The following is a 27,842-nucleotide window of genomic DNA, read 5'->3' on the forward strand; positions in this document are numbered from 1 at the left end:
CATGCTTATTATTTTAACTTAGAACAGTGTTTCTCAAAGTGGTCCACAAAACCTCCTTGAGAAACCTGTTAACTGACCATGCCAGTTTGTTTACTTACCGGCGCCACAGCCATGGAGCCTTGCAGCTCCTATTGGCTCTGTTTTGCTGTTTGCAGCTACAGGAAGGGTCATGGCCTAGGCCATTGCTTCCCACAGCTCCCCTTGGCTGCAAATGGCAAAAGGGAGCCAATAGGAGCCACAAGGTTCTGTGGCGCCGGTAAGTAATCAATCTGGTGCAGCCAGTTAATAGGCTTTTCAAAGTGGTTTCATGGACCACTTTGTTTCCATGTTCTAAGTCAGTGTTTCTCAATCTTCAATTCGCTCCCCAAACCACAGGTGTGGAGCTAGGGGTCCTGCTGTCATACCCCAGGACTTGAAGTGGTTTCCATCACAGGGTTTACCTTTGGCTCTCAGCATCCCACTGTAGAAATTGTTGCAGCACCCTGATCAAATTTTCACTTATGACCAAAGGAAACCTACTTTTCCAGAATAAGCAGAGCTAGAACAAGTCTCCATCTACCTGTCTTTTCCTCTTGCTGACATTCTAGCACATGGTGAACTACAAGCTGTATCTACAAACTATTACTCCATTAAAGGACTGGCAGCCTTGAAAGGTGTGAATTTGAGTGTGTCATACTATATTGTAGCTTGAAGGTTTGGCAGCCTTGGAAGTTGTGGTGAATTTGTTTATGTATCATACTATATTATAGCTAATGTCAAAATGACATGGAATGTCATACAACCGCAGAGTTGAAAATATGTAAAACCAGAGTGTCAAGGTTTTCCTGCCAAAAGTATTGGAAGCTCTCCTGAATGTAAGTCTGAAAGTGTACATTAATGGCATGTTAGCTCTGACTCACTGGATGTGTGATGAAGTTTCATGTTGCAAGCAACCTTTGCACTCTCACAATCCAGCCATACATTGATCTCAGCATTTAGTTTACCTTATTCACAAGGGTTTTGGGGAATCAGTGTTATCCCTTTTTGACAGATGGAGAAACTAAGGTGCAGTGAAGTCATCTGAGCCACTTCCAGAGCCTGGAGGAAAACCTAGGTCTCCTCTGCTCTATCTACTGGACATGCTGCCTACCAGTAATCAATCTTGAAAAAGTATCAACTGGGAATGTTACTAGAATGTGAATATCAGCAGTCCAATAAATCTAGGTAGTTGTTTACAATGTGCTGCAATAAACAGTTTGTGCATTCTAGGGTAGTGTAATATACATTGTAAAATAGATCATATTGGTTTGAAGAGAAATACTCATAAGCTTCGCTAATGAGAAAAGGAAATTTTCACTTCTTTGGTCATTTATGGTCATGTGGCTGCTTGGTAATTATTGATCCCAGTTCAATTTCTGTGTAATGTCCAAATGAAGAAAACAGATTGTTTTAAAACATAATAGCTAGTATGTTGTAACTTATGTGATTTTTAAAGATGTTGCACTTACTGTAAACTGGGTTGATTGTGTTGGTTAACCTCACCACCTGCCCCCCATTCTCTGGTCTCTGTTAGGTTGATCACAGCTAGCTAATGTGTTGTAAAACACAACCTGCTTTTCTAGTCTGGATGTGGATTAGATGTATAACAGAAAAAACATCCTCACTAGTTGGTACTAATTGACACTCTTTTAGGCAGTTTCAGTAAAGAAGGAATCTTCCCCTTCTTCTTTAAAGACAATTCTTCAGCTTTAAGGTTGACTCATTTTCCAGTATTATGGAAAAATGTGTACATCTGTTCTGTGGATACATACAGAAGATTTCAGTCTACTGCTCTGATTTTTTTTAATAGAATCTTTCACTGCATCTAAAAATGTACAAAAGTAAATAAAATTGACCAAAAATAGAAGCTGGTAGTGAGTGGAATTAGTTGAATACCACAAGGAAATCTGGCAGTTCAGTTAGAACTTTTTTTATTTTTTAAACCTTAATGTTAAGCTGCTGTTCCAGCCTGGCCATTTTTAACTGGTTTTCCTCCTGGATTAAAACGTGAAAATCAAGCATAATACGTTTTCAGTTTAAAGGTTTGGTCCTGCAAACCCATCCACTTAGGTAGATGTTAATCTTTTCCAATAGAGCATCCTGAGTTTGTGAGGTCTGCCCATAAGATCTGATTGTAGATGCAACATTGTATATAAGCCAAATTCATTTGATAATCCTTTGTGTATATGGAATGTGAAAAAACCTACAGTAGAGTTTGTCTGTCTATTCAAGAACTCCTTCTAATTGGAAAGAGCTGGAACCACCAAATTGGGTATGCAGTTTCCTCTTATCATAACTTAAACCAAGGGAAGGTTTGGTTGTGCCAGGAAAACGGGGTTTGCCTGGAATGAGATTTCTCTTCGTAAAACCATACAGAAAAGAGAGAATCACCAGGTAGGTGAAACAGGCTGGCTGGGATGGACACACACACCCTGGACTAGGGAAGTTAATTAGCGGCTGTTTAGCTAATCTAGTAGTCAATGGCATTTCCATTGATTATTAGTCGATTGGGGGGGTGCTCGCCGCCACTGTTGCTACTTTGTATTTTAAATGTAGTAAGAGCCACAACAGGGTTAGCTCTCGGGGGTGGCATGAGCCAGGACTAAATATTCCTGGCTCGCACCCGCTCTGGGACTGCTGCAGCTCTGCCTCCCCTCCCCTTCTCCACTCCCCACCATGGAGACAGTGCTGTGGGGAACTGGCTTTTAAGCTGGCCCCCCCCAGCACCATCTCCTGTTCCCCTCCTTCCACCCCCACCGCTTGCTGCCTCTGATACAGAAGCAGTGGGGGGGGGATGAAGCGAGTAGTCACTCAGCAAATAGATGAGTAGCCTATGCTTATTGGATAATAATAAGCATACTACTTATTAACTACCTGACTAGTTGCTTACATCCCCACTTGGGACTGCCCCATCCCAGAGCCTCCTGCCTCCCAGACACCCCTTCAGAGAAAACAACACCAGAGATCGATCTTCTGGCATTCAATTTAGTGAGTCTAGTGAAATTGAAGGCTAAGGGTAGCTCCAGTCGGCATTGGTATTTCTCGCAGTTGCAAGGAGTAAAGGAAGCCAATGAGAGCATTTGCTCCCGTTGGCCTCCCTCTGTGAAGATGGCACCAACCTCGGCTTAAGGTAGGCAGACTCCAGCTATGTATTATGTAGTTGGAGTTGCGTACCTTAACCTGACCTTCCAGGTCTAATGTAGACCTGGCTTCACTCTGGCTGGGGAGTGCAGGAGGCAGACGAACTTGTACTTGCCCCAGCTGGGGGGACAAGCACCCCTCTCCCAGCTGTGCCAGCCAGAACTGCAGCAGCCATGGACAGGTGCCTCTCACCTGGCTCCAAGCTGCTGCTCCTTTCCCGGGGCAGCCTGTATACTGAACTCATCTCAGACCCACTCTTTTATTTTCTAAAAAAACAAATATTAATAGCGTTAAGGACCCAGGCAATGCCGGGTAAATATTTCAGTAAACAGATATTGAAGGTCTTGGGGAGTCCAACCAAAGGTGTCTCTTTATGATGATGCAGCCTGGCTGACTTTTGGTGCTGGTATTGCACGTTAACTACAGTGCAAACTGCTCCAAAAATGTGTCTTGATATTGATTGAGAGAGGCCAGCTCAAGAGAGTAAGTATGTTGCTTTACCTTCTTGTCCATTTGCTCTTTAACCTCTTTGCAGAGCTTGTAACCAGGTGTCATTTGTAATTCTGGTATCTAAAGAAAGTTAGTTCTCAGTCCTGCTCCTGCTAACAAGTGCCAGCAGTACAGGTAATTCTAAAGTAGGTAAACCACCAAAACAGACTTGTGATGTGAATGAATTTGGGTCACTATGCATCCATGTGATTTAAACCAGTGACCTGATGATGAAAGAATTTGTGTTCCATTTTCAGTTTCATGATGGGAAGCAAATTAGTCAAATCAAGCTCAGCCACTGCTGCTAACAGTTCTACTATAAAATGTAGCACTTATTCCATCAACTCAAGCTTTGTGTGCAAAATGGTGTTGCACAATAGATCTGGTGAACAGTGAGTTGTATTTACAAAGACATGGGGTGGTATATCATTGCCAGAGGAGAAGGCCAGCCTCCTCATCAAGCAAAATTAGGGAAATACCTGTGTGCCTGTCTACACACACATTGCACTTTCCCCATTGTACAGAAGCATGCTGTTGGTTTCTTTGTTGCAGTTGTTGTCAGTGCATTGGAAGGAAAAGATTGTAAAGAATCTGTCAGGGCGATTGCAGAGAGCACTGATCTATCAGAAGAGAAGCTCACTTCGCTCATCTCTGGCATGTATACTCTTCTCAGAGAGGCCCTGCGGCTTCCTGTATCAACTTTCAAGCAAGAAGTAAGTAGAAGGAATGCAGGGTGCTTTGATAAATTACGGTTGTGCTGCTTGCAAATTACTGCAAGGAGTATGTAGCTCAGCTCAAAAAGGTTGGGTAAAACTGGTAGAAGGTTCTCTGCGGAGAATGCATTTGTTGTTACTAATCTTTTATCTTGTCAGTCTATTTTTAAAAAGGCCTAAAATACAGATTTGCAAGATGTTTCTGCATTTACCCCCAAACGTTTATGGGAAAGCTTAATTTATGGAAAAGGTTTACTTGTATCCATTTTCTACCTTGGTCGTTTGCATTCTGGTTGTGCATGTCTGTTTTGTTTGTCTTCATTTTGTATCAGTCTCTCATTTTTTTTTTTTTGAAAATTTGCCTTTTGTTTTGCCATTAACTTTTTTGCACTACATTTTTGCTATGTATGCTGTGCTGTGAAATTGTGCAGTTCATCTGTTTTTCCTTGCTTTGTATCTATAACTTTAAGGAAGGATAATTTTATTGTTAGACTTTAAAAAACAACGAATAGTCTGGTAGTACTTTAAAGACTAACAAAACATGTAGATGAGATCATGAACTTTCGTGGGCACAGCATTACTCTATTACAGAGTAAGGCACTGAGCATCAGAAAACCTGAGTTCTGTTCCTGGCTCTGCTACATGTTCCCTGTGAATTTGAAAAAAGTCACGAAATCTCTCTGCCTTGTTTCTCCTCTCCTGTTCATTATGATTTCATTATTTTGTTTCCCTTATCTTTTGCTTTATTTTAATTTATGTTTATTTCTTTGTCTGATTTTATTTTCTTTTTTAAATATGCCAGTTTTTAGTTTCCTGGCATCTTTTGTGTCAAGATGTTTTTTCTCTGTCATAAGGTGGTGTAAGGAGGGATCGCCCACTGTACTGTTATAATGATGTATTTGCATTTCTTTAGTGCTCAGAATTTATCTTTTACAACTTCTGTTTTGTTCTCTTAGTTTAAACTAGCATCCTGAAATATTTCCAGGAAAGCAAAAAATGATTCCAAAAGGAAAAACGTGTATATATAATTAAGATGGAATAACAGAGGTTGTTCTTAAAACGACTGGGTGGAGTTTTCAAATGTGTCTACAAAGCTCACTCCTTACAGCAGTGTGTGCAGCACATATACAACACATCCCTATCTAGTGTATAAATAATGGTGAGGCACTGCTTTGGCGAGTAGAGTCAAGACTTGCTTGAACCTTGTGAATAAATGCATAACTCTCTGCATGACCGAGCAGTGCCTTTCCCATCTACATTGCTATTTTTTAGGAGCATAGTCTCCTGCTGCCAGAGCCTTTCCCTGCTGCCTCTATGCCCTTGCACTGATTCATACAGCTACACACCACACTGAGGGCACAACTTGCCTTTCAATGTGGCAGGTAGCTAATCATGCCTTACATGCTGCTGCCAGTAGTGGGCAGTATAAATATGTCTAAGTGATTTAGGAGCACACATCCCCACTGACAATTGACTTCTGCTCCTTAAGTCACATAAACACATCTGAAACACCCATTTTGCCATCTCAGGAGTATTAGTACAGAATAATTTTCTGGGAGGGCTAACAAGTAAGCTATCTCTATTTTAGTTTTTGTAAATGTATATTATTTGTAACGAGGAACCAGTTTTCAAGTCTACAGTATGTAAATTGCACATTCCTTGTCTTTGTAGGTTTTTAAGGAAGATCTGCAGAATCTTAGGTATGCCCGTTTATTTCACGTCAATTGTTCACTGTAACTGTTTTTGTACAACTGCTTCCCTGAAGAGGGAACAAGCTGTTGTAATCAACTTTTTCAAAATCATTGTTCCTTGTGGGGGGGGAGAGGCTCTGTGTCATTATGAATTTCTCAAACCAGCCTCCCATTTAGGTTGCCAATTGAAAGCCAGCCCCGGTCAGTATCATCCAAAAGTTGATGCTATCTAGTGACAGCCTTTGTGAAATGAGTATGTGCTCCCAGCCAGTTCCCCATGAACAAGTAAGAGCATCACAAAAGCACAACTATGATTGAGAGTCACTTTGAGATTTCAAGGATTGAATCTATCCAGTCACAATGTTATGCTTAAACGAAGTGCACAAGATTTTTTTATAGGGGAAAAGGCAGTACACCGCATTTATTGAGAATACAACAGTTGCATATGCTTTTCAGACACACACACACAGAGACACACAGTCCCTCCAGACGATGTTATAATTACCAGTCCAGAGTCTGTATCAATCTAGTGGCCAGTTAGATCAATCACAGAGGGAGAGCAGGACCTTTGTCGGTCGTGGGATCTGATGCTCCTCTGGAGTTGGTGGCAAGACGAATCCAAAGTTCCATAGCAAAGCACCCTGCTTTTATAATCCTTTTCTCTGTTGAAGTTAATGGATTCCGTTGTGTCAGCCCGTGACCGACGTGTTATCTTGTTGATGTCAGTCATTCCCAAAACACCTCCAAAGCTCATCCTGTAATCAGTCGTCTTTTAGGGGTGCTTGCTTCACTTTAAAGCCGTCAATCTGCCAACCCAATCATTCCTTGGCCGTGGGTACGCACTGGTGGTTACTGATGGATCTTCTGACGCCGATCAGTCTGTTTTCACCCACGCTCACCCCTCCTTTGGCCATCTGGTTCTGAGCAATAACCTTCGCACCTTTATCTCGACACACACATACCACTTCCACACACACACAATCTTTTACAAGGCCTTTCGAAGAAAAGCATAACATTAATATCTCATATTGGGCAAAGCAAGAGGCATTGTAAATCAAACAATTAAAACTTCAGCCTTCAACAGCCCTCTAGTCTCATTAACATAGACACAATACCAAAACTCTATTTCCTTAGTTACTAAATTGACTAAACTTTAAAACAAAAGGGCTTACTAAAGGGCTTAATTTAATAAAATGATGATATGTGTTAATACGTTACCTTGCATTGCTACATTATTAATCCTAAAATACAAATATAATAGAATAAAACTTTCAATCCCAGCAACAATCCTCGCCAGCATTCTCCAGTTCAAGGCACACTGAAAGTGTGGTATAAAGGAACTTGTGCTTATTACTTTCTGAGCTGTACCTGCTTTGTAGATAGAGGATTTGAGGCTCCCAGGCTGTCAGACTAGTTTTCTCCAAACACTCCCTGTTTTAAAAAAAAATACAGCTCTTCAAAGTTAGGTTTGTTCTAAAATGTCAGAGTGATCAGTATAACAACATACCAATGAGTCTGCTGAGAGAACTGTATGAGATTGGCTTCATCCTTCAAGTGCAACATCATAAAGAACTGAGCCTTTTTGTCCTTGCCTCACCCTTTCCATCCATCACTCTCCATCCATCTCACCCTCCTCCCCAAAAGAACTTGATTACCACTTTAATTATTTTACCATGATATCAACTGAGCTATTGTGTGAAATAGTGTAATGTAACGCGGTCCCATTCAGAGGTAATTTACATATAATACTTTGATAATGAGGTCATGTGAAGCCAGGAGAAATATTCAGGCATTGTGTAAGATATGATTTGGCATTGAATTCATGCAGTAAATTTCATACATAGGGGAGACGGCACAATTTAGTCCTTTATGTAGGTTATACAAATGTGACATGCGCGTGCACACACCCGCCATGCAATACTTTGTACGTATGTTTGCTAAGACAGTGACAACATTTCAGAAGTTGAGGAACTGTCCTACTTTTTGCTTTGAAAGGACAATGATATAACACTCATGAAATCCTACTGCATTGTTCAGCTGTGATCGCTTGTGCTAATTAGCCAGCAAAGCACAATGTTTGTTACAACAACTGTGTCAAAATCCATTTCAGTCTGCTTGGAAATAATATCTTTGTATAGAAGTTCAGGACCAGTAAGTTCGTCCTAACTGCACAGTAGGGATCTTCATAGCTTGTTGCTGAACATTGAAATGGGGAGAAATAAGAGAAAATGCAACCCATTCCCTGTGTGTTTCTTTTAATATTTTATGCTTCTGTGTAGCATCTTTTTACTGGGCTCTCAAATTGTCTTACTAACATTCTGTCTCCTAGTTCTTTGGCATTCATTCAGGTTTCTGCCTCTTTCAGTCTCCCAAAGCTGCTTTCAATAAGATTGTTGGCAGTTGGGGCTGCTGACCTCTCAGTTAACTTTTTAAGCTATCCAATCTTCCTGCATAACCCCATTCTTCTTTGTACACTGTCCCCATTTCATCTTTGTATCACCTTTCATGCTACCCCACTGCTTGGGACGGTCTCCCTTTTCATTTAGGTCAATGTATTGCCTTGTCTCCTTTGCATTTTTCTGAGAAGCCCTTTCCAACACTACTTTTTTAATAAATCTGCACCACTCTGATATGACTTTCCAGTCCTTCACAATGTTTCCTTTTATCTTTTCCATCCATGTGCAGAATACATGTTTAATATGCTGCAGAGCATGTGCTAATGTGTACCACTGGTAAAAACAAAAACTTTGCTGAGGACACTGCTAATCAGCTGGGTGGCATTCAAATCTCTCCTGAGTGGCCCCACAAGTGCAGAGCTTACAGGGAACACTGGTCCTTGAACATCTGGTGTACTGGATCCGAATTTGTTTGCCTATTTGCCCTAGAATAAGGCAGGAGCTTTATCTTCTCTGTGTGGAATATTAAGAAGTTCATTAATATGGTCAAGAGAAAATAACAGTCATGCCACTTGTGAGTAAGTAAATATTATCCCTGTTGTACAGAAGAAATTGAGATTGAAAAATAAAACTTTTCAAAGCACAAGACAGCGTTAGTTGGAAATGGAATCCAGATTCCTGACATCCAGTCCCCTGCTCTTGACCACTGTGCCATTGTGTGACACTTGTTTGTTGTTTTTGCTTCCCACTAATAGATTAATCATGTTATTACCAACACTTTCTTCCCAGGTAAGAGACTTCATTACTCAGCCTAGGTGACTCTTGTTACAGGATTGGCCTTTCTTGCTAACAGGAAATTACACGAGAGTGACAATACACATGCTTCGTTGCTGCCGTTAATGTGGTTGGCATAGTCATAAAAGTTCACTTGCCTGTGTGTTCATACTGCTCTCAATCCTAGAAGTTTACACTGGTAGTTTTCTCGTACCCTGGTGAGATGCTAATAAGCTAATTAAGTTAAGGGGAGGTGTCTTCTAACGTTTTCATATGATTTTTTTTCTTTTAATCACGATTTCTGCTCATCTGGAGGCTAGGTTTTTAAATGAGTAAATAGCATCTTTCTGCTCAGGAGGGCAGACAGGGATTTTGAAAGCTGTTATGTTTTAGATGGGTTGGCTCTTTCACAACTTCAGTGATTCTTATAGGAAATGGCTTTAATCTTGTTGCATAGCATATCTGAACTGTATGCAAAGCACACACTCGCTCCCCTGGGATGTATTAATTAACCAAAGAAATATCTCCATTTGCATCAACTGGCATGTGGTGTTGGGACAAGATTTCTAATTGGCACCATGACCACATATATGAAGAATACATGTACCTTTCTGAACAACAGCTCTCTTATATTGATTAGCTGCCAGAATTTGGGCAGGCAAAGCAGAGACAGCAAGTTGTCTGATGTTTCTCCTCCTGAACTTATGGGATTGAGTCATATTGCTTGCTTTTGCCTTCCCCTTAGTCTATACCATTCCCTTCAGTGAGGCTGAAAACTGTTTTGGCTGGTATCAGACATACAAAGGTACTATAGCTCTCAGCATCTTGGCAACTGCTTTTATGATCTTTAGTTCCTTACCCTGGCTCTTAGCCTCAATAGGTCTAGTGGAAAAGGAGGCGGAGAAGACAAGCCCGCTTAGGATGGATTGCCTCACTGTCGTTGTCTCTCTAGTTGTCATGCAGGATCACAACATGCAGGTTTTCTCTAGATACACACTTTCATCAGCAGAGAAAATAGCAGCCTCTCAAATTCACCTTTCATTTAGCAATACAAAAGCTGCTGAGATAGTGGGAGTGAGGCTGCAAACACTGGTAAGAATCCTTTTTCTCTGCATACTTAGTATTTTGGAAACTCGGGCCAACATACGGTCCATAACATTGGATAAGGGTGCCTTCACAGCCTCCTCTTTGTGCCACAGACCTCTCTTGGAAACACTCTTTTCAACAAATCCTTTAAAAATTATCATTGCTGGATACTTGCATCATTTCCAGTTCCACACTGTTTGTCTGATCTCTTCCTTCTGTGACTGCCTGGACTAAAATGTAAGCTACTTAATCCAGGGACAATGTCTGCACATTGTGGGTTTCTTGAAAGCATAAGTTGAATTGTGAAAATAATGGGGCTGCAAAGGCTGTATTAGAATGTCATGTGTGTTTGAGTAATCTACATTGGAACAATCAACACAGTGCATTGATAGTGCCCTCTAGTCCCCTTTGTTCAGCCATTACAGAGGAGCAGCCAGGAAGAGTTGTTTGCCATAAAGAACCTTGTTTCTGTGGGGGCGTTTCAGTAGAAATGCTTGCCCAGAGAATACAGGCAGTGTTGATATCGTGGGGCTTTTGCTTTTAATATCAGAGAGGATGCATACAGAGCCAGAAAAGCACTCCTCTGCTTTCTTCCTTGTGTCTGGAATACCCTTCCCACCAATGTAAACTAGGGATGCAAGAGAGTAGCCATTTAAATGACTACATACGGCTCCTGGTCTGTCTTCTGGGAAGCTGCCTGCCGCCCCATGCTGCTGCCTATGTTGTACGGGGCAGCAGCCAGCTCCCTGGGAGTGGTGAGGCAGGCAGAAGTTGGTTCGCAGCGGGTGTGCACCAGGAGCTGACTCCTGCCCTATGTGTAACTCTGTAACCACTGAAATTTGTACATGGTTAGCTAATTTCATGCATTTTAACATCCCTAATGTAAACCAAACTTCCCCTAAAAGAAGCTATTTAAAATCCTCCTTTCCATTGAGCATTCAAGATACAATGGCCACACCCAATCTATGTAAATTCTTACGTTGTTCTTGTGTGTTTCTATCCCACCTATAACCAATAAGCCATTCCAGCCAGGAATCTTTCCTGGGTTTTTTGATCTTCAGTACATTGTTGTGTGCATTAAGACGTTATGTGAATGCAATATTATTAAACACATTCTATGTAACATTTTTTCATAAACACTGAGCTATTCCAGAGATTTCTACATCATTCTGAGATGCTTTTCTTTGCAAATCTTTTTCTTCTCTATCCTTGAACTTTAAGATAGAAGTGGCGAGGAGTCCTGTGGCACCTTATAGACTAACTGAAGTGTTGGAGCATAAGCTTTCGTGGGCAAAGACAAAGTGGGTCTTTGCCCACGAAAGCTTATGTTCCAAAGACCCACTTTGTCTTTGCCCACGAAAGCTTATGCTCCAACACTTCAGTTAGTCTATAAGGTGCCACAGGACTCCTCGCCGCTTTTGCAGATTCAGACTAACACGGCTACCCCTCTGATACTTAAGATGGAAGTAACCTCAAAAAAGATATGTTGGTTGGGATTTTCCAAGGCACCCAGCTTTGGCCTAATTCTGCTCCCAATGAAGTCGCTAATAAAACACTGATTGACTTCACTGGAAGCAGAATTAGGCCAGTGCTGAGTACCTTTGCAATTCCTACTTGATGTAACTAACCATTTACTTTAGGGAATAAACAAAGGAAGGAAAGGTGAAATGGAGTTCCCAAGATGTTGAATATAAAATGTAGTGGAATCCTTGTAGGCTATGTTCCTCTAAATTTGACTGAACTTAAGTGATTGTTTAAAATCTGATAGCCATTCTAAATGAGGAAAAATATAAAATATTGATAAAACTACAGATTGAACCTCTCTAGTCCGGCACCTTCAGGAACTGACCAGTGCCAAACCAGAGGATTTGCTGGACCATAGGAGGTCAGTGTTGTCTACCAGCATTACCAATGCTTCCAGTGCTTACTGGGCTCTTAGAAGACATTTAGGGGTAATTTAGAGCTAAATAACAGCACATAACACTAACAGCCAGGCCTGGTAGCTGTAAACAAACTTTAAGGGACTGTGGGAGACGTGGCCACACCCATGATAAGTGGACATCCGGCTAACCAAAATCATGCTGGACCACAGACAGTGCCAGACTAGAGAGTTTGAACCTATTTGTGTTTTTAAATATATAGTGGTTTACATAACTTGAAAGAAAAGGGTACATAACTTGAAAGAAAATGGTAGTTACATTTACATTTTTATCTTATATTGTTGGTCTTTTCTTCAAGGATACCAGAAGAGTTCATCATGGACTTCGTCAGTGTAGTCTTTGGTAACAGGTTAGTAATTTTATAAATCAATTTCCATTCTCTCCTCAGAAGTCGAGCAGTGGTTTTCAACATATTTTCACTTGTAGACCCCTACAAAATTTCATTGAGGCACTGATTCCTTTGGAACTCTTAGATGTGATGAAAAACCACTATTCTATGGTAACAACAATCTTTTGTGTGCACTTCAGACATAGTGGCTACGTCTACACTGGCCCCTTTTCCGAAAGGGGCATGCTAATTTGACAGGTCGTAATAGGGAAATCCGCGGGGGATTTAAATATCCCCTGCGGCATTTAAATAAAAATGTCCGCTGCTTTTTTCCGGCTTTTCTAAAAGCCGGAAAAGAGCGTCTACACTGGCCCCGATCCTCCGGAAAAAAGCCCTTTTCCAGAGATCTCTTACTTCAAAAAGCCCTTTTCCGGAGATCTCCTACTTCAAAGTGATAAGCAAGTGCTTATTGGATAGTTGAGTCGACTAGTCGCTTCCCTCCCCCCCCGTCCTTGCTGCCCCTATCAGAGGCAACAAAGGGGGTGAGGGAGAGGAAAAGGGAGTACTTCAAAGCGGCAGCGCCGCATGGAGACCGGGGTCAGCTGGGGACTCCCTAACTGATCCCAAGCTCCGTGTGGCATTTCAAAGTGACAGTGCCCTGTGAAGCCCAGGGTCATTGGGGGACTTATAGTCCCCCACTGACCCCAGGCTTCATGCGGGCGCTTCTGCTCTGAAATGCATGAGCGCGCCTGCTGAGGACTCTTACACATTTCAAGGCTGGCACGCCGCATGCAGCCTGGGGCCAGCGGGAACTCCTGCTGACTCCGGGCTCCACGAGGGCACTTCCCCCTTTGAAATGCACAAGAGCCCCGATTCTGCTTTGAAATGCACAAGAGCCCTCCCTGGGGCTCTTGTATGTTTCAAAGGAGGAATGCGGAAGTACCTATTGACAAGTTGAGTAGTCGATGGAAATTCCATCGGCTATTCAACTAGTAAATTAATTGATATTTAACATCCTTACTTTGTAATAATAATAGTCACTTTTAGATCCATTTGTGAGTGCGTGGGCAAGTTGAAATGTTCCCCAATGGATTTCTGTGTCACCATTTCAAAAACCTGAGTTGTTTCCATTAATCCTTTGTTGTAAAGACTGTCCAGTTTGGCCAATACACATGGCAGAGGGGCATTGCTGGCACAGATCACATTGGAGGATGTGCAGTTATATGAGCCTCTGATGTGGTAGCTTATGTGGTTAGGTCCTGTGATGATGTCACTTGTATAGATGTGTGGACAGAGTTGGCACCAGAGATGATTGCAGGAGTGGATTCCTGGATGAGTATGATGGTGTGTTGCATGGTTGCTAGAAAGAATTTGTTTCGGGTTAGGGGGTTGTCTGTAGGTGAGGATTGGCCTGTCCCCCAAGAACTGTGTGAGTGAGGGGTTATTTTCCAGGATAGGCTGTAGATAGTTGTTAATGCACTGGAGGGGTTTAAGTTGGGGGCTGTCGGTGATAAGTGGTGTTTGGTTTTTTCTTTGTTGGTCCTATATTGAAGAAGCTGATTGAAGAATTCTTTCTTAAGGCACATGAGCTAACATTTAATCCTACATTTTCTTAATGAATTATAAATGTATGCATGCTTATTCAAAACACATGACCAGGATGGAGTGAAAAGTATTGAATTTTTTGATTCAGAGCACATATGAACTTACATATCTCAAATGGATTCCTTTGAGATAACCATTTGACTTCTTATTTTTATAATTTTTTGGCCTGTCCACATAGTTTTGCACCTTAAATGACTGTTCCAAAATTCTGCAAAATTAAAACAAGCTGTATAGATAAAGGAAAACGAGCAGCACATCTGATAGACGCCATCAGATAAACTGCAAGAAATTAAAGCTGCTTTTTTAAAGGAATTTCTGTACATTCTCAGATTTTTAATACCTACAATTTTTAATACCGTACAGGTTTTCCCAAATTACTATAATGTGAGATCGTTGCTTAGAGTGGGTCCCATGGTTCTGTGCGTCTCTCTGAGTCGTGTGCTCATTACACAATGAATGTTACTATGTCCAGAGTAAGCAATCCAGAATTTTCCATTAATTTTGACATTGTTGGTTGAGTTACTGCATCTCATCCTGGAGTTCATTCCAGATGCTCTCCTGCTGCAATGCATTTTGCTTGGAGTGCTCTGACACTCTCGTGTAGATCCCCAGGAACATCCTTATGTGGCATTTCCCAGTTTGTCCAATGTTCAGTCACTCTCATATTACCACAGAATAGTGATAGAGATACAACCGTGTTAGTCTGGTCTAGCTGAACCAAAAGACAGGACTATGCAGCACTTTAAAGACTAACAAGATGGTTTATTAGGTGATGAGCTTTCAAGGGCCAGACCCACTTCCTCAGATCAATTTGTGGAAGAAAATTGGCACGACCATATATACCAAAGTGATACAATTAAAAAAAAAAAGTGAACACACATAAAATTGACAAATCAGATTTTAGAACTTGGGAGGAGAGGGGGGAAAGATTAGTGTCTGTGAGGTAATGATATTAGGGGTGATAATTGAGGAAGCTATCTTTGTAATGGGTGAGATAATTAGCATTACCACAAAGTGTGTGCTAACATTACATGGGTCACTAATGGAAACTCTTTATCCATCACCCCTCCCCCCCAAAAAAATGTGCTTTGGAGGACTAGAATCTTAGCAGGTGCAGTGAAGAATCTGTGAAATAAAAGTGTCTTATGTTTTGCAGTCTAAATAAACTCTTCTTTTTCTGTCACCATCACCCCATTTCTTTTCACTTTGGTTGCTGGGTTTCTTTGCCATGTTCTTATACATTGATTTTTTTTCCGGATCCAGCTGCATTTGTATTTTAGATGGAAACGGTTAAGAAGGTGTTCAGTGAAAATGACACTTGCTTGTAAAGAAAAGTTTATAGCTATCAATATCCCCCTTCTAAGCCCTTTTAAGAGGTTGGTATTTAATGCTCAGTCCAGCCCCAAACTGAAGATGGAAGCTTTGAGACAGTTTTTGTGACCTCTAAGTGAGTCAGACACCAAGTCTCGTCGTCACCTACTTGTTTGCACTGTGGACTTTCAACACCAACCGTCAGCAACATAGAAAACCGAAAAGGCTTCTTATTCCATTCCTGCCCCGGAGACCCTGCTGAAGTGTCTTCCACTGACTGACATTAACATGTAAAAAGGCAGGGAATAGCCACATAGATATTTTTGCGAAGATTCCCTGTACATGATACTCTGTAGCAGCTCACCATTGAGGGGAAGGTATGTTTATATTGTTTAAGCCTATCAGGCTTCTGCTAATGCCCATTTCTAGGCTCTGACTCCTCATATTTGCACCCAGCTGTGTTGACCTACTTCTTATCCACAGACCGACTATCGGCAAGAGCCAGATCTATTTTCTATGCACTTGTTTCGTCCACACTATCAGGGATGCCTCTTGGTTCTGAAAATAACCTGTGATGTGTTGTTTTGGGGGGTGAGGGTTGCCTTTGCTCTACTCGAGAGCATTATACTACCTTAGGCTGTCGGTGTTACGCACCTTTGTCTAACTGCTAATTTCTCTGGATAAATTATAAGCAGACACATTAGATTATCAAACAAATGTATCATCGTTTGTGAAAAAAGGAAACCCTTCTGAAATAAATGTGTAATGAGATTATGTGACTCATCATCCAGCCCTGGGTTGGAGTAGCTTCAAATGTACCATAAATAACTTGCACTAGCACAAGAAGCTTAGCACAAAAAAAAAAAAGTAACACCAAGTTCAGACTGTCTCCCCAGCAGACCACTGAGTGACCTCATTCTAGAGATAGTTGTGAGAGTATATCTAAAAATGGATGGTGGTTGTGTTTTTGTATCTGATTTGGCTTGTTTACTTACCCTGAGTTTAAGATGCTATTAAAATTGTAAGGACTGTCGGTCTTCTAAAGTTTAATCACTGACAACTGCATTTTCTCATAGAAATTCACTTAAACCCAGCATGTCTGACTCTTGCTACAAAATACTGTGTAAAAAGCCAGAACTTTAATTTATTAGACTAGACAAAATCATAAAAGCCATGCTGGGGCTTGCTGTGAGCATTACATAAGGAACTCTAATCCAACCCACTTTACATACTCTAACAAGGACCCAGGAGATGACATTTTACTGCATGCTTCAGACTGCTCCCTGATGTTAACATTTTTTAACTTGATGTTAATTGACACTAGGCGAGCTCTGCTGCAGCAGGTCTGTATGTTTGCTCAGGGGAGGGCAGTTGGGGAGGAGCATGTTTGCATGTCTTAATTTCCTTGTTTAAACCCTCTTTCCTTTCTTATTTGTCAGCGCTGGCCTCACATGGAGATAAAGATATATTGGCAGAAGACCCTAATTGTAAATAGTGCATCACTGACTTATATGTTATGTTTCTAATTTCAGCACTCAGGTCTCTACCATAACTCTTACAGATCATTACTGTGACCTCAGTTTACTGAAATTAACCACAGTAGTTTGATAAATTACCTTTTGGAAAGCGCAACAAAAAGTGAGAAGCACTGACCACAAGATGCAGTCCCTTTACAAAACCACAGTTTTTCAGACTGCTCTGAATGATGCTAGACGCAGAGGGGAAACTTGCTTGCAATGAGAGAGATTTTTGCCCTTTCCATTTTTTTCCTTAGACATATGCATCATAATTTCCCTTCCCTGGTTTATCTTCTAGGCGTCCTGTTGTTGATGCCAGTTCTATGAAACACGGAAACAGGTTGCCAAGTGTTAATGACATGAAATGGAGAGTGGATGTGGCTATATCCACAAGGTAAGGAATAAAAGCCTGTGGGACCAGCGAAAAGGTTTTTCCAATTCTGAGACTTAATTGCAGTGCCATTTTTCAGTGGTAAAATGTTTCTCATTCTGATAGCTTTGTATGCACTCTTAAATGGTACATTATGGAAATAACCTTGAGTAACACCCAAATCAGATTACATACAAGGCTACTGTTACATAAAATCAGTCTGTTGGAAATGCTTGCATCATTTGTTAATACAGTCATGCATTTTAATGCCCTCCGTTGTTTGTTTAGATTTCTAAAACACGCAGGCTAGAAGCTCCCTCCAAAACTGAGAGACCCTTTCGGTATTTTAAAATGCATATAACAAACTTATTTAGTGACCTGCCCATAATTTTAATCCATTCCAGTCCCTCTATGTAATTACATCATATAATAGCAAATCACATCCTGTTCCCCTCCCCAAATGCCACAAAGAAAAATGAACTTTGCAACCTGGGGAGAAGGCTAATAAATTTGAATTCTGGCAGGCCAAGCGTGGAAGTAAAAAGAAACTTCCCTTTTTAGAGAGGTGCCATTTCTAGCCCCTCCACTGACTGCAATTGTGTGTGTGGTCCAAGGGGAGAGGCAGTCCCTTAGATAAGATTGCCCTTATATCCCGAGACTACCACCTTGACTTTCACCTGGAATCCCATCGGCTACCTGTGCAGCTCTTAGAGCGTTGGTGCTCTGGGCTCCAGCATATACTATTAGTAAGCCTGCCACCTTTGGAACTAGTTGCACTTTCTGAATGGTGTCAGAGCGTAGCCCTGAGTAGAGTGCACAACAGCATTCTCTATCTCAGTGACAAAGGCAAACAGATGGGAAGAAATGCGCTTTGGCACAGCTGTTGCCATTCCTTCCAAACAACTCAGGAATGCTGTATCTTCTGCTTTCTGTATTCTTCCCTTTCATTTGCCTTTCCAGTCACTCTACCACTCCCCTCCCAGTCAGCAATGCTTGTTTATCATCAGGCCACCTCTCTATTTAAGAGATGAGGAAGCAGAGTGATCCCAAGGCTTCCAGCCCTGACGCTTGTCAGTACCTGACCTGGCTTTGGCAAGATCTGATGATGGAAAGTAGCACAGAGATGACTCATTTCCTACTCTTCAGGTCACCGAATAGACTCTGGAATAAAATAGCAAGCTACAAACTTAGCACAGTCTTCAGGAGAGTTTGATTCCCCCAGCCGGAGCGGCAGTTTAGAATATAGGAAGAATGGAAGGATTTAGTCAACTTAGGCACTGTTGCTTAGTGCTGCTTGACCTAAGATATCTAGGAAGATGATCTTAGATGACCTTAGATATCTAGGAAGATTCTTTTTTGCTAACCGTGTTTGGGCTATAATTCCTCACAGCTATCAGTGACATTACACCAGGATTGACTTGTAATGATTGCAAGTTTGAATACATTCCCTTTGAAATATAAAGGCTCCTTTTTTTTTATGCTGCTACCTCAGTACGCAAGTGAATTTGGTAAGGTTCTGTGAATGTGTTCCTCTGAATGTCTTACTCAGCCCAAGGTAAATGCTGGATTGAAATGTTCAGAAATTATTCATGTGAGCTATATGAGACGGGGGATGTTAAAAGTCATTTAATAAGGTAACCATGTAACCGCTGATTTAGTGGTTGCATGCGCTGTGGGCTCTGCAGTATAAAGCTTTATTAAGCTTCATACTGCAGAACCTGCCATGAAGCCTCCCTGGAAGTAGGGCCCTGCTCCTAGGAAGGTGACTTCACTGTAGGATAGAGTTAAACGGATAACATTAACCAATAAGCATTAGCTTATCAGTTATCCGGTTAAATCGGTTAAACTCTAACATCGCTGTATAAGGCCTCTCTCTCGGACATCTGAAAGGGTTAACTTATAATGCTATATATTAGCACTGAAAATGTGCGCTATTTTAATGCTAATTATGTAAATAATTTCAGTTCATTGGCCCGTGCATTGCAACCATCCATTTTAATGTTGCTGAAGCTTTCAGATGGAACAGCTCATCGCTTTGAAGTAAGTCTCTTGTTGTTCTTATAGATAGAGACCGACCCACTTAGTATTCTTTTTAGAAAGTTAAATGGCTATTAAAAATGTTAAAGCCTTCATGGGCGATTCATTTTTATTGATTTTTTTTCTTTTAGAATTTTCTGAGTTATGTGCAGCCACATGCAACATGTTACAAAACTTCAGCCAAAATGATTTCTTACCTTGTTCTTGGGCATGTGGTGTTACAACTTTCTTTCCCCAAGTAATAGTCATCACTCCGAAGTAGTACTGCATAATTTCTCATGAGTAACACTTCATAGTTTTATTACCGGCTGTGATCTTAAAACCTGACAATGGTTTTTGATGGCTAGAAAGTTACTGAAGCAATTTATGAAATGCATGATGCACCATTATGCCTGATAATTGTGCCACCAAAGATAGTTATCAGGTGTCTTTACTCATTTTTAGAGCCCTGTGCAGATACAATATTTGTATCCACAAAAATGAGCCACAGAGATCCACTTCTACATCCCCGGATATAAAGTGAATATCCCAAAGAGAATATTGGCAGGTATCCACGGATTTGCAGGGCTCCTCTATTCATTTTCTCTTTAGTACACTTTCTGCTTCTGGAAAGAAAACAGAAATCTGTGGTGTCACCTTTACTTCAAATTATGCAAGGGCATGACATTGTACATAATGCCTTCCCAGAAAATGGCATGAACTCGTCTGTATTTTAACCTTTGTAATAGAATGTTGCCCTCTATAAATAACGTTGTGTTGCATGAGTAGTTCACCTTTTAATACTTTTGGCTTCAATTCATACACTAGTTATCTAGTGATTATGCACCAGGTATTAGAATGAATTTTTCACTTCACAGCTCATGGTCCTACAATTGACTGGATTCTGTAATTTCCACTCCAGCTCATATGATGGAGTGGGTTTTACCCACGAAAGCTCAGAATATAATATATTAGTTTCTAAGATGCCACAGGACTGCTCATTGTTTTTAACCTTTACTATGTTTAACATAGAAAACTCTTTCACAGAAAGACTTAACATAACAGCTGCTTGGAAAGGCTGAATTGTGATTTGCTACCTTGTCAAGTCTTTAAGGTGCTATGTAACAAAGGATGAAATTCACCCCTATGTTGAGAGGCCGGCTTCAAGGGCAGCACTCCGTTTAAATATGACTTTGAGAGGTTACTCAAGACTGAAATAGGCTTTGCGTTAAACCTCTGCGCTAGAATGAATTTCACCTTACCTAGAAAAAATGAGCACAGCTGAAAGTTACAAATATTTTCAAAAATCTATTGGAAAATCAGTTCCTCCTTCCCTTAATTGCTAGGATTGGTCTTGGGGGTACATGGTTTTCAGTCCAGAGGGGACATCAGACCCCAAAAAGGCAGTTGGCAATGCAACTCTCTGTACCTTTTTCAAAGTGGAGCTATCCTCTCAAGGAGATCTGCTGCTGGGTCTCCCTTAGTACTTGCAGATCAGCATTCATAAGCAGCGTGTCTCATTTTAAATCCTAATCCACCTGCCACATAGATCTGGGTGCTGCAGAACTGGTTGTGAGCAGGATTTTTGCACATGTTCACACCCCAAGAGTTGGTATGAGGTCTTGGGGGTAAATCCATCTGCTAGTTCAAAGTGCCTTATTCAGGCAGATGAGTGTCCTGCTAGCTCAGACATGTTGATGTTTGGACTGGGAGACCAAGATAATTAATCCAAATAAATAGTTCTTCAGTGAATAGTACTGGGTCAGACCAAAGGTCCACCTAGCCCAGTATCTTGTCTTCCGACAGTGGCCAATGCCAGATGCCGCAGACTGACTGAACAGAACATGGAATCTTCAAATGATCCCTCTTCTGTCATCCATTTCCAGCCTCTGACAAAGGCTAGGGACAACACCATTCCAACCCATCCTGGCTAATAGCCATTGATGGTCCTAACCTCCATGAATTTATCTAGTTCTTTCTTGAATCCTGGTCTTCACAACCTCCTCTGGCAAGGCGTTCCATAGGATGACTGTGCAGTGTGTAAAGAAAAACTTCCTTTTGCTTGCTTTAAACTTGCTACCTATTCTTTTCATTGGGTGACCCCTAGTTCTTGTGTTATGGGGACAAGTAAATAACTTTTCCCTATTCACTTTTTCACACCAGTCATGATTGTATAGACTTCTGTCATAACCCCCCTTAGTCTCCTCTTTTCTAAGATGAAAAGTTCCAGTCTTTTTAATCTCTTCATATGAAACCCATTCCAAACCCCTAATCATTTTTGTTGCCCTTTTCTGAACCTTTTCCAATGCCAGTATATCTTTTTTGAGATGAGGTAACCACATCTGTATGCAGTATTCAAGATGTGGGCGTACCATGGTTTTATATGGAGGTAATAAGACATTCTCTGTCTTATTCTTTCTCCCTTTTTTAATGATCCCTAACATTGTTTGATTTTTTTTGGCGGCTGCTGCACACTAAATGTATGTTTTCAAAGAATTATCCACAATGACTTTACATTTATCAACATTAAATTTCATTCCCCATTTTGTTAACCAATCACTTAGTTTGGTAAAATCTTTTTGAAGCTCTTTGCAGTCTGCTTTGGTCTTCACTATCTTGAGCAATTTGGTATCATCTGCAAATTTTGCCATCTTACTGTTTACCTCTTTCTCTAGATCATTTATAAATACATTGAATAGGATTGATCCCAGCACAGACCCTTGGGGGGGCACCACTAGTTACCTCTCTCCAATCTGAAAACTGATCATTTATTCCTACCCCCTTGTTTCCTGTCTTTTAACCAGTTATCAGTCCCTGAGAGGACTTTCCCTCCTATCCCATGACAGCTTACTTTGCTTAAGAGCCTTTGGTGAGGGACCTGTTCAAAGGCTTTCTGGAAATCTAAGCACACTATATCTACTTTATCCCTCTTGTCCCCATGTTTGTTGACCCCCCCCCCCCCAAAAGAGCTCTAGTAGACTAGTAAGGCATGATTTCCCTTTACAGAAACCATGTTGACTTTCCCCAGCAAATTATGTTAATCTATCTGACAATTTTATTCTTTACTATAGTTTCTACTGATGTGCCCAATACTGATGTTAGACTTACAGGGCTGTAATTGCCAGGATCACCTGTAGAGCCCCTTTTAAATATTGGTGTCGCATTTGCTATCTTCCAGTCATTACGTACAGAAACTGATTTAAAGAATAGATTACAAACCACAGTGAATAGTCCCGCAATTTCACATTTGAGTTCTTTCAGAACTTGTTACTGTTAAATTTATCAATTTGTTCCAAACCCTCCTCTAATGACACCTCAATCCGAGACAGTTCCTCAGATTTGTCACCTAAAAAGAATGGCTCAAGTTTAGGAATCTCCCTAACATCCTCAGCCATAAAGACCAAAGCAAAGAATTCATTGGCTTTTTGATGTTTGCAGTGGTAAAGAGAAATCCATTAGATTTGTTTGTTCATGCTGAAAAATGAATGTCTTCCGAAGTGGTGAGGAATATGGATGCAAATTTTACATGACCCATGCACAAGAGGCATTCCATTTCTGTAACTGTGTAAGCTCTATATGTAACTATAGTCTCAGCCTCATTAATTATCTGCGTGGCTAACCTTTTCTTTAAGACCCTGACATTAGCAGATCTATATTATGCATTTGCTCATCTATTTTCCGAGTGTAATCATATGTGAGGTTGTTACTGTATGTGATTGAGAAGCAACCCCAATGGGTCTTCTGTGACCACATCCTTTCACACTGTGCCCCAGTTATTCCTATGGTTTTCACATGTAGGCCATGGACCTGTGGGGGTCGAAAGACTATGTCTAGGATTTCCAAAGGAGCCTGCACCTCCCCTGGAAATTTTTTAGATATCTGCAGATGAAGAAAAATTGAAACCCATTTATTTTGTCTAAGAGCATCATTTCTCTAATTAATGTCATGTTAAACTATGACTGTAAATAATCAGGTTAGCTAATATCACTAACCATGTCTTTGAACACATCTAGGCTTGTGGGAAAAATGACGCTGCAGTGGTTGATCTTTTGACAATTGATTTAGCATGTCTAGTAAAGACCCATTACATCAAACGCTGAGGGTACCCCCATTAGCACCAGTACTCCTACTCCTCGGAAGGAGTAAGGGAAGTCGATGGGAAAGTGTCTCCCCTCAACTTCCTGCTCTGGGGACAGCGCCAAAGTTCAGCATAAGGTGTGATGACTCCAGCTACATTATTTACTTAGCTGAAATTGCGTACCTTAAGCCGACCTTCAACCATGGAACAGACCTGGCCTTAGATACAAAGATAAGTCATCACCATCGTGTCAGCTAATCAGGGCTAAACTGCACCAGGATCAAGGTTTAAGTATGACGGGGCTGACATGATGCTGAACTTAAATTGTCCTTATGGACACCAATTGCAAAATCATGGTCTCTGTATTATTAGCTAATAGGTCTCTTTGAAGCAGTGTTCTAACATAATGACATTTTGTAGTGAAAACAAAGTGCAAAGACTATACTCTCTATACCCCGTAATTCAGTTAATCATGGACCCAAGGCCGCTTTATTTTGGACAGACCACATCCCCTTTTGAAGATCCTTTGGGGCCTGCAGAAATGTGTGTAGGCTGCAAGGATCCTTATTTGGAGCATGGAAGCATTTGGATAAGCCATGCTAGTACGTTTCAGCCAGGATAAGTAGTCACTTCTGCAGCTTATCTCTAATCCAACCCATGGATCTGATGAGCAGATTGGATGCTAACTAACAGGGAACAAAGAAACCACAGCTTAGAAGACAGTTTGAAGGGGAAACTGGTTCTCATATATTCTGATGTATTTTTGTCAATCAACACACACATCCTGTTAAGTGACTCGGATGGTAAAATGTTGTTTAACCTTCTTATTCACCTCTGCAGGAAGGGGGAGGGGGACTCAGAAGACAGCCAGCGTGCAGTTTTTAATGTTATCTGAATGTGCGTTTTGCATAAAGTCACGTGGCCACATTTTTCATAACTGCCTTAATAGTACACCATTGTAATTGCATTATTATACCTAAGGTATTATCTGTCATAACTGCTTTCCAATTTACAGAATATGAATAGAGTCAGAGGTTTTTTAATTCTGGTACTTATCCAAACAGTCTGGAAGTTCAAAAAGTTCCAACTGTGACTGAACTATAAAATATAAATTATTTAAACTACCCATAATCTTGGTTTCAAATATATTTGCTGTTCTTAAGTCACCGTCTTGCTTCTAAAAATAAAAATGAAAAAAAAAAATCCTCATTTGGCCTCCGGAATGCCTGCATGCACATTGTCAGGTTTTTATGGTTGTTCAAAACAGGATGTGGATTCCTTAAAAATCCCAAAGAGTTTGAACTTGTGGAAATTTTTTTAAAAATTAATTTTCAAAAGGGAAATTTGAGATTATTTTCTACTTGTCATACCAGCATAAAAAAGTGAAAACTGGTTTCCAAAAATCTCTTGCAAAGTTTCCACATTGCTGATGACACACTAAGAGCTAGTGGTCTGTATGTTTGTTAACTTGTGTCATATATGCATAGATGCGACAAATAATGTAATGGCTTAACATTAATTTCCAAAAAAGTCTTTAATTGAGATCAGGCAAGATTTACTGTAATGTTGTTTTTTTCTTTGTGGTCTTTTGGGGAATCCTGGGGGTATATTCGTTTAATACTTTGGGATTGGATGGGCTACTTTGAAGTCTCTGCTATCACTGCAAAAGTGACTTTTTTTTGTTGTATTTCTTCTTTCAACATTGGATTCTTTGGGTACATCTAAACTACATCCCTTTTACAATAAAGGGATGTAAATTAGATGTATCAAAATTGTAAATGAAGCCAGGATTTGAATTTCCCACGCTTCATTTACATAATGGCGTCCGTGGCTGCTTTTAAAAAAGCTGCTTTTCTAAAAAAAAAGCCGTGGTTAAGACGGGGCATTTTTGACAGAAATGCCCCATTTCGAAAGATCCTGTAAAAATGCCCCATCTTAACCGTGGCTTTTTTTCAAAAAGCGGCTTTTCGAAAAAAAGCCATGGACTCTATTATGTAAATGAAGCACGGGAAATTCAAATCCTGGCTTCATTTACAATTTTGATACATCTGATTTATATCCCTTTATCGAAAAGGGATGTAGTTTAGATGTACCCTCAGGGTCTAAAACAAGCATAACGTCTGTTGTTGGCAACTAGGGTCACACTTGGAATGTTTTATTGGTCAACTGAGGATCTTCTGGAGGATCTTCTTTCGCTAGAGATTCTCCATTCTGTAGGCTTGTGTTGGATGGTGTTCCTGTAGTTCGTGGGTGCTATCTCTGTACAGCCCAATGTTTTAATGTTTGGAAGTGTATGGTCTTTGAGTAAAATTCTCTTGGAGCACTGGCCAGCATCGTTCACCTTCCATGGAGTACCATCACTGCTTCCTAAGATTTCATTATGCCTTAAACCCCTCATTCACTGCAGCAAAACGTTTCTTCTGCATCTGGTTCTCACGCTTTTCTATTGGTTACATTGTCCTTACCATAGTCATCTGGCTATTCCCATCACGTTTGTCATATGCTGACGGCATGTAGATGGGAGTAGGTTGATTGAATGGGCAATTCTGTATAGGTAGAGCTGGGTTTACTGCCTTGCAGAGAGTATAGTATAGTGCTTCCTGTGGTTATCATCTTGCATGCTGACCTGTGCTGAAGTGTTCCTCTTGTTTTACACTTGCCTTGGCTACTCACAGCTGACCTCATGTTCCTGCGATGTGCTGTGAAGTTCACATGGCCTCCGTTTGCTCTTCTCACAGTTTAGAAGTATGTCCCCACACCTGCTTTCTCGGTACCTTCTTCAGACCGAAGCTGTAACACTTAGCCCTGGGATAGTCCGTTCTCAGATAGGGCCCTGAAGGTGGGGTTCTGTCCCAAGGCTCGGGGTCCTAGGCACTGCGGTAGTACAAGTAATACCCATTTAGAAGATGAAAGGAGACAGAACCTGGAGTCACACACCAAGTCAGTAGCAGAGCTGAGACTGGAACATATCTCCCTGACTTTCAGTCCTATGCCTCCTCCATTAGCCCCACACTTTCGTCCTGTTAGTGGAGAGGGGGAGTCATGAGAAGAATTCTGGGCTGACATGCTGATTTTTTCTAAGCTACTGCTTCATTTATATTGACAAGCACAGGAGCTGCCTTTGCCACTTGTTTTAAATAAATGTAGCATGAAAGTTCCAGTCCTAAACCAGTCATTTTGAACAAGCAGCACCCTTTATACCCAAGAAATGCTCGCTTGCACTGATACCATCTATATCCTGATTTTGGGACTTCGGGGGATTGGTTTACCAAGCCTGAATTGTGTTTTCTTGGCAGCAGTTGCTCAAACTTTCAGCCTGCTTTGAGTTTGTGGGGTTTTCCACCTTTCTGTGCTGTTGTAAAGTTACAGAAGAGAGTCAGTGCAGTGCAGCTAGGACCCACCAAAGCGTCCTCATCTAGCAAACCCACAAAGATATCTTATAATCTGCAGAGGTGCAACCAACTCTGCTTGCCTACTTCTTTCCTGGATACAGTGCAAAGCGCTGCACCTAAGTCATCATTGCTAGATGTGGTGTGACCTACTTGGCTTCCCCATCTTTACTCTCTTCCCACTTCTTCAAAAGACCTACGTTGCTCCGGCTCCCCCCCCTGGAGCCGCTCCTCCCTATTTCTTGTCAAAAGTCACACCTCTCCTATTTCCTGGAGTCACACCTCTCCTATTTCCTGGAGTCTCCTATTTCCTGCCAGCCCTGGGATGTTCCAGAGGTGCATTTTGATCCCCGGTGTGTTAGCTAGCCACCCATTCACATGTTCTTTGAAATTATACTGTCATCCACAAAACGCTGCTGCCAGTCTTAAAACCCGCAGCACCTACTGTGCTTTGGCAAATGGATCTTATCACATTTTAGTTTTTCCTTTTGCTTGGCAGGTGTTTTCTGGAAGCTTGCTCTCCGGTTAGTCATTACTCTGACCATGCATTCCTTGTTATCTATTCCTCAGCTTTTGCCAAAAACACCCTCACCAGACACAGAACCACTTCCTGCAGCAAAACTCCCATTATTTGCTTGGGAAAAAATGTAATTCACTTGCTATTTTTTCCTCTGTTCACTGATATTAAAATTAAGTGATGCTGCTCTTAACAGGGTGGCCATGAGAAACCATCACTGACGCACCTCAAATACATCAGTTCGTGGACTTCTTTCCAATGCCTCTCCTGCACTGCCTTATTCCTTTCCTATAGCCTTTCTTTTTAAGCCCTGTTTTTTTTGTTCTTCTGATATGTGGCCTCCTCGGGGAAATCAGATGCTTCAGCTTCTCCAGTGGAAGTGCCTAATTGGGAATAGTTGCATTCACTCCTGTATTCCCAGGCTGATTCCCTGCATAGAAGCAATACAGCTTTTTCTTTTAAG

At 41.1% G+C, this 27,842-nt stretch overlaps 1 protein-coding gene across 1 annotated transcript in view; it reads left to right on the top strand.

The window, feature by feature from the left end:
* The window catches only part of COMMD5 (COMM domain containing 5), a 31,100-nt gene that overhangs the window by 1,444 nt on the left and 1,814 nt on the right, over positions 1-27,842 (top strand). The window contains exons 2-6 of the mRNA XM_075941122.1: positions 4,201-4,361; positions 6,033-6,061; positions 12,547-12,597; positions 17,308-17,403; positions 19,344-19,419. Coding sequence (XP_075797237.1) covers positions 4,201-4,361; positions 6,033-6,061; positions 12,547-12,597; positions 17,308-17,403; positions 19,344-19,419 — 413 coding nt within the window. The remainder of the gene's footprint in view (positions 1-4,200; positions 4,362-6,032; positions 6,062-12,546; positions 12,598-17,307; positions 17,404-19,343; positions 19,420-27,842) is intronic.

This window comes from Pelodiscus sinensis, chromosome 13 (genome assembly GCF_049634645.1).
Source record: "Pelodiscus sinensis isolate JC-2024 chromosome 13, ASM4963464v1, whole genome shotgun sequence".
NCBI classification, from domain to species: Eukaryota; Metazoa; Chordata; order Testudines; family Trionychidae; genus Pelodiscus; species Pelodiscus sinensis.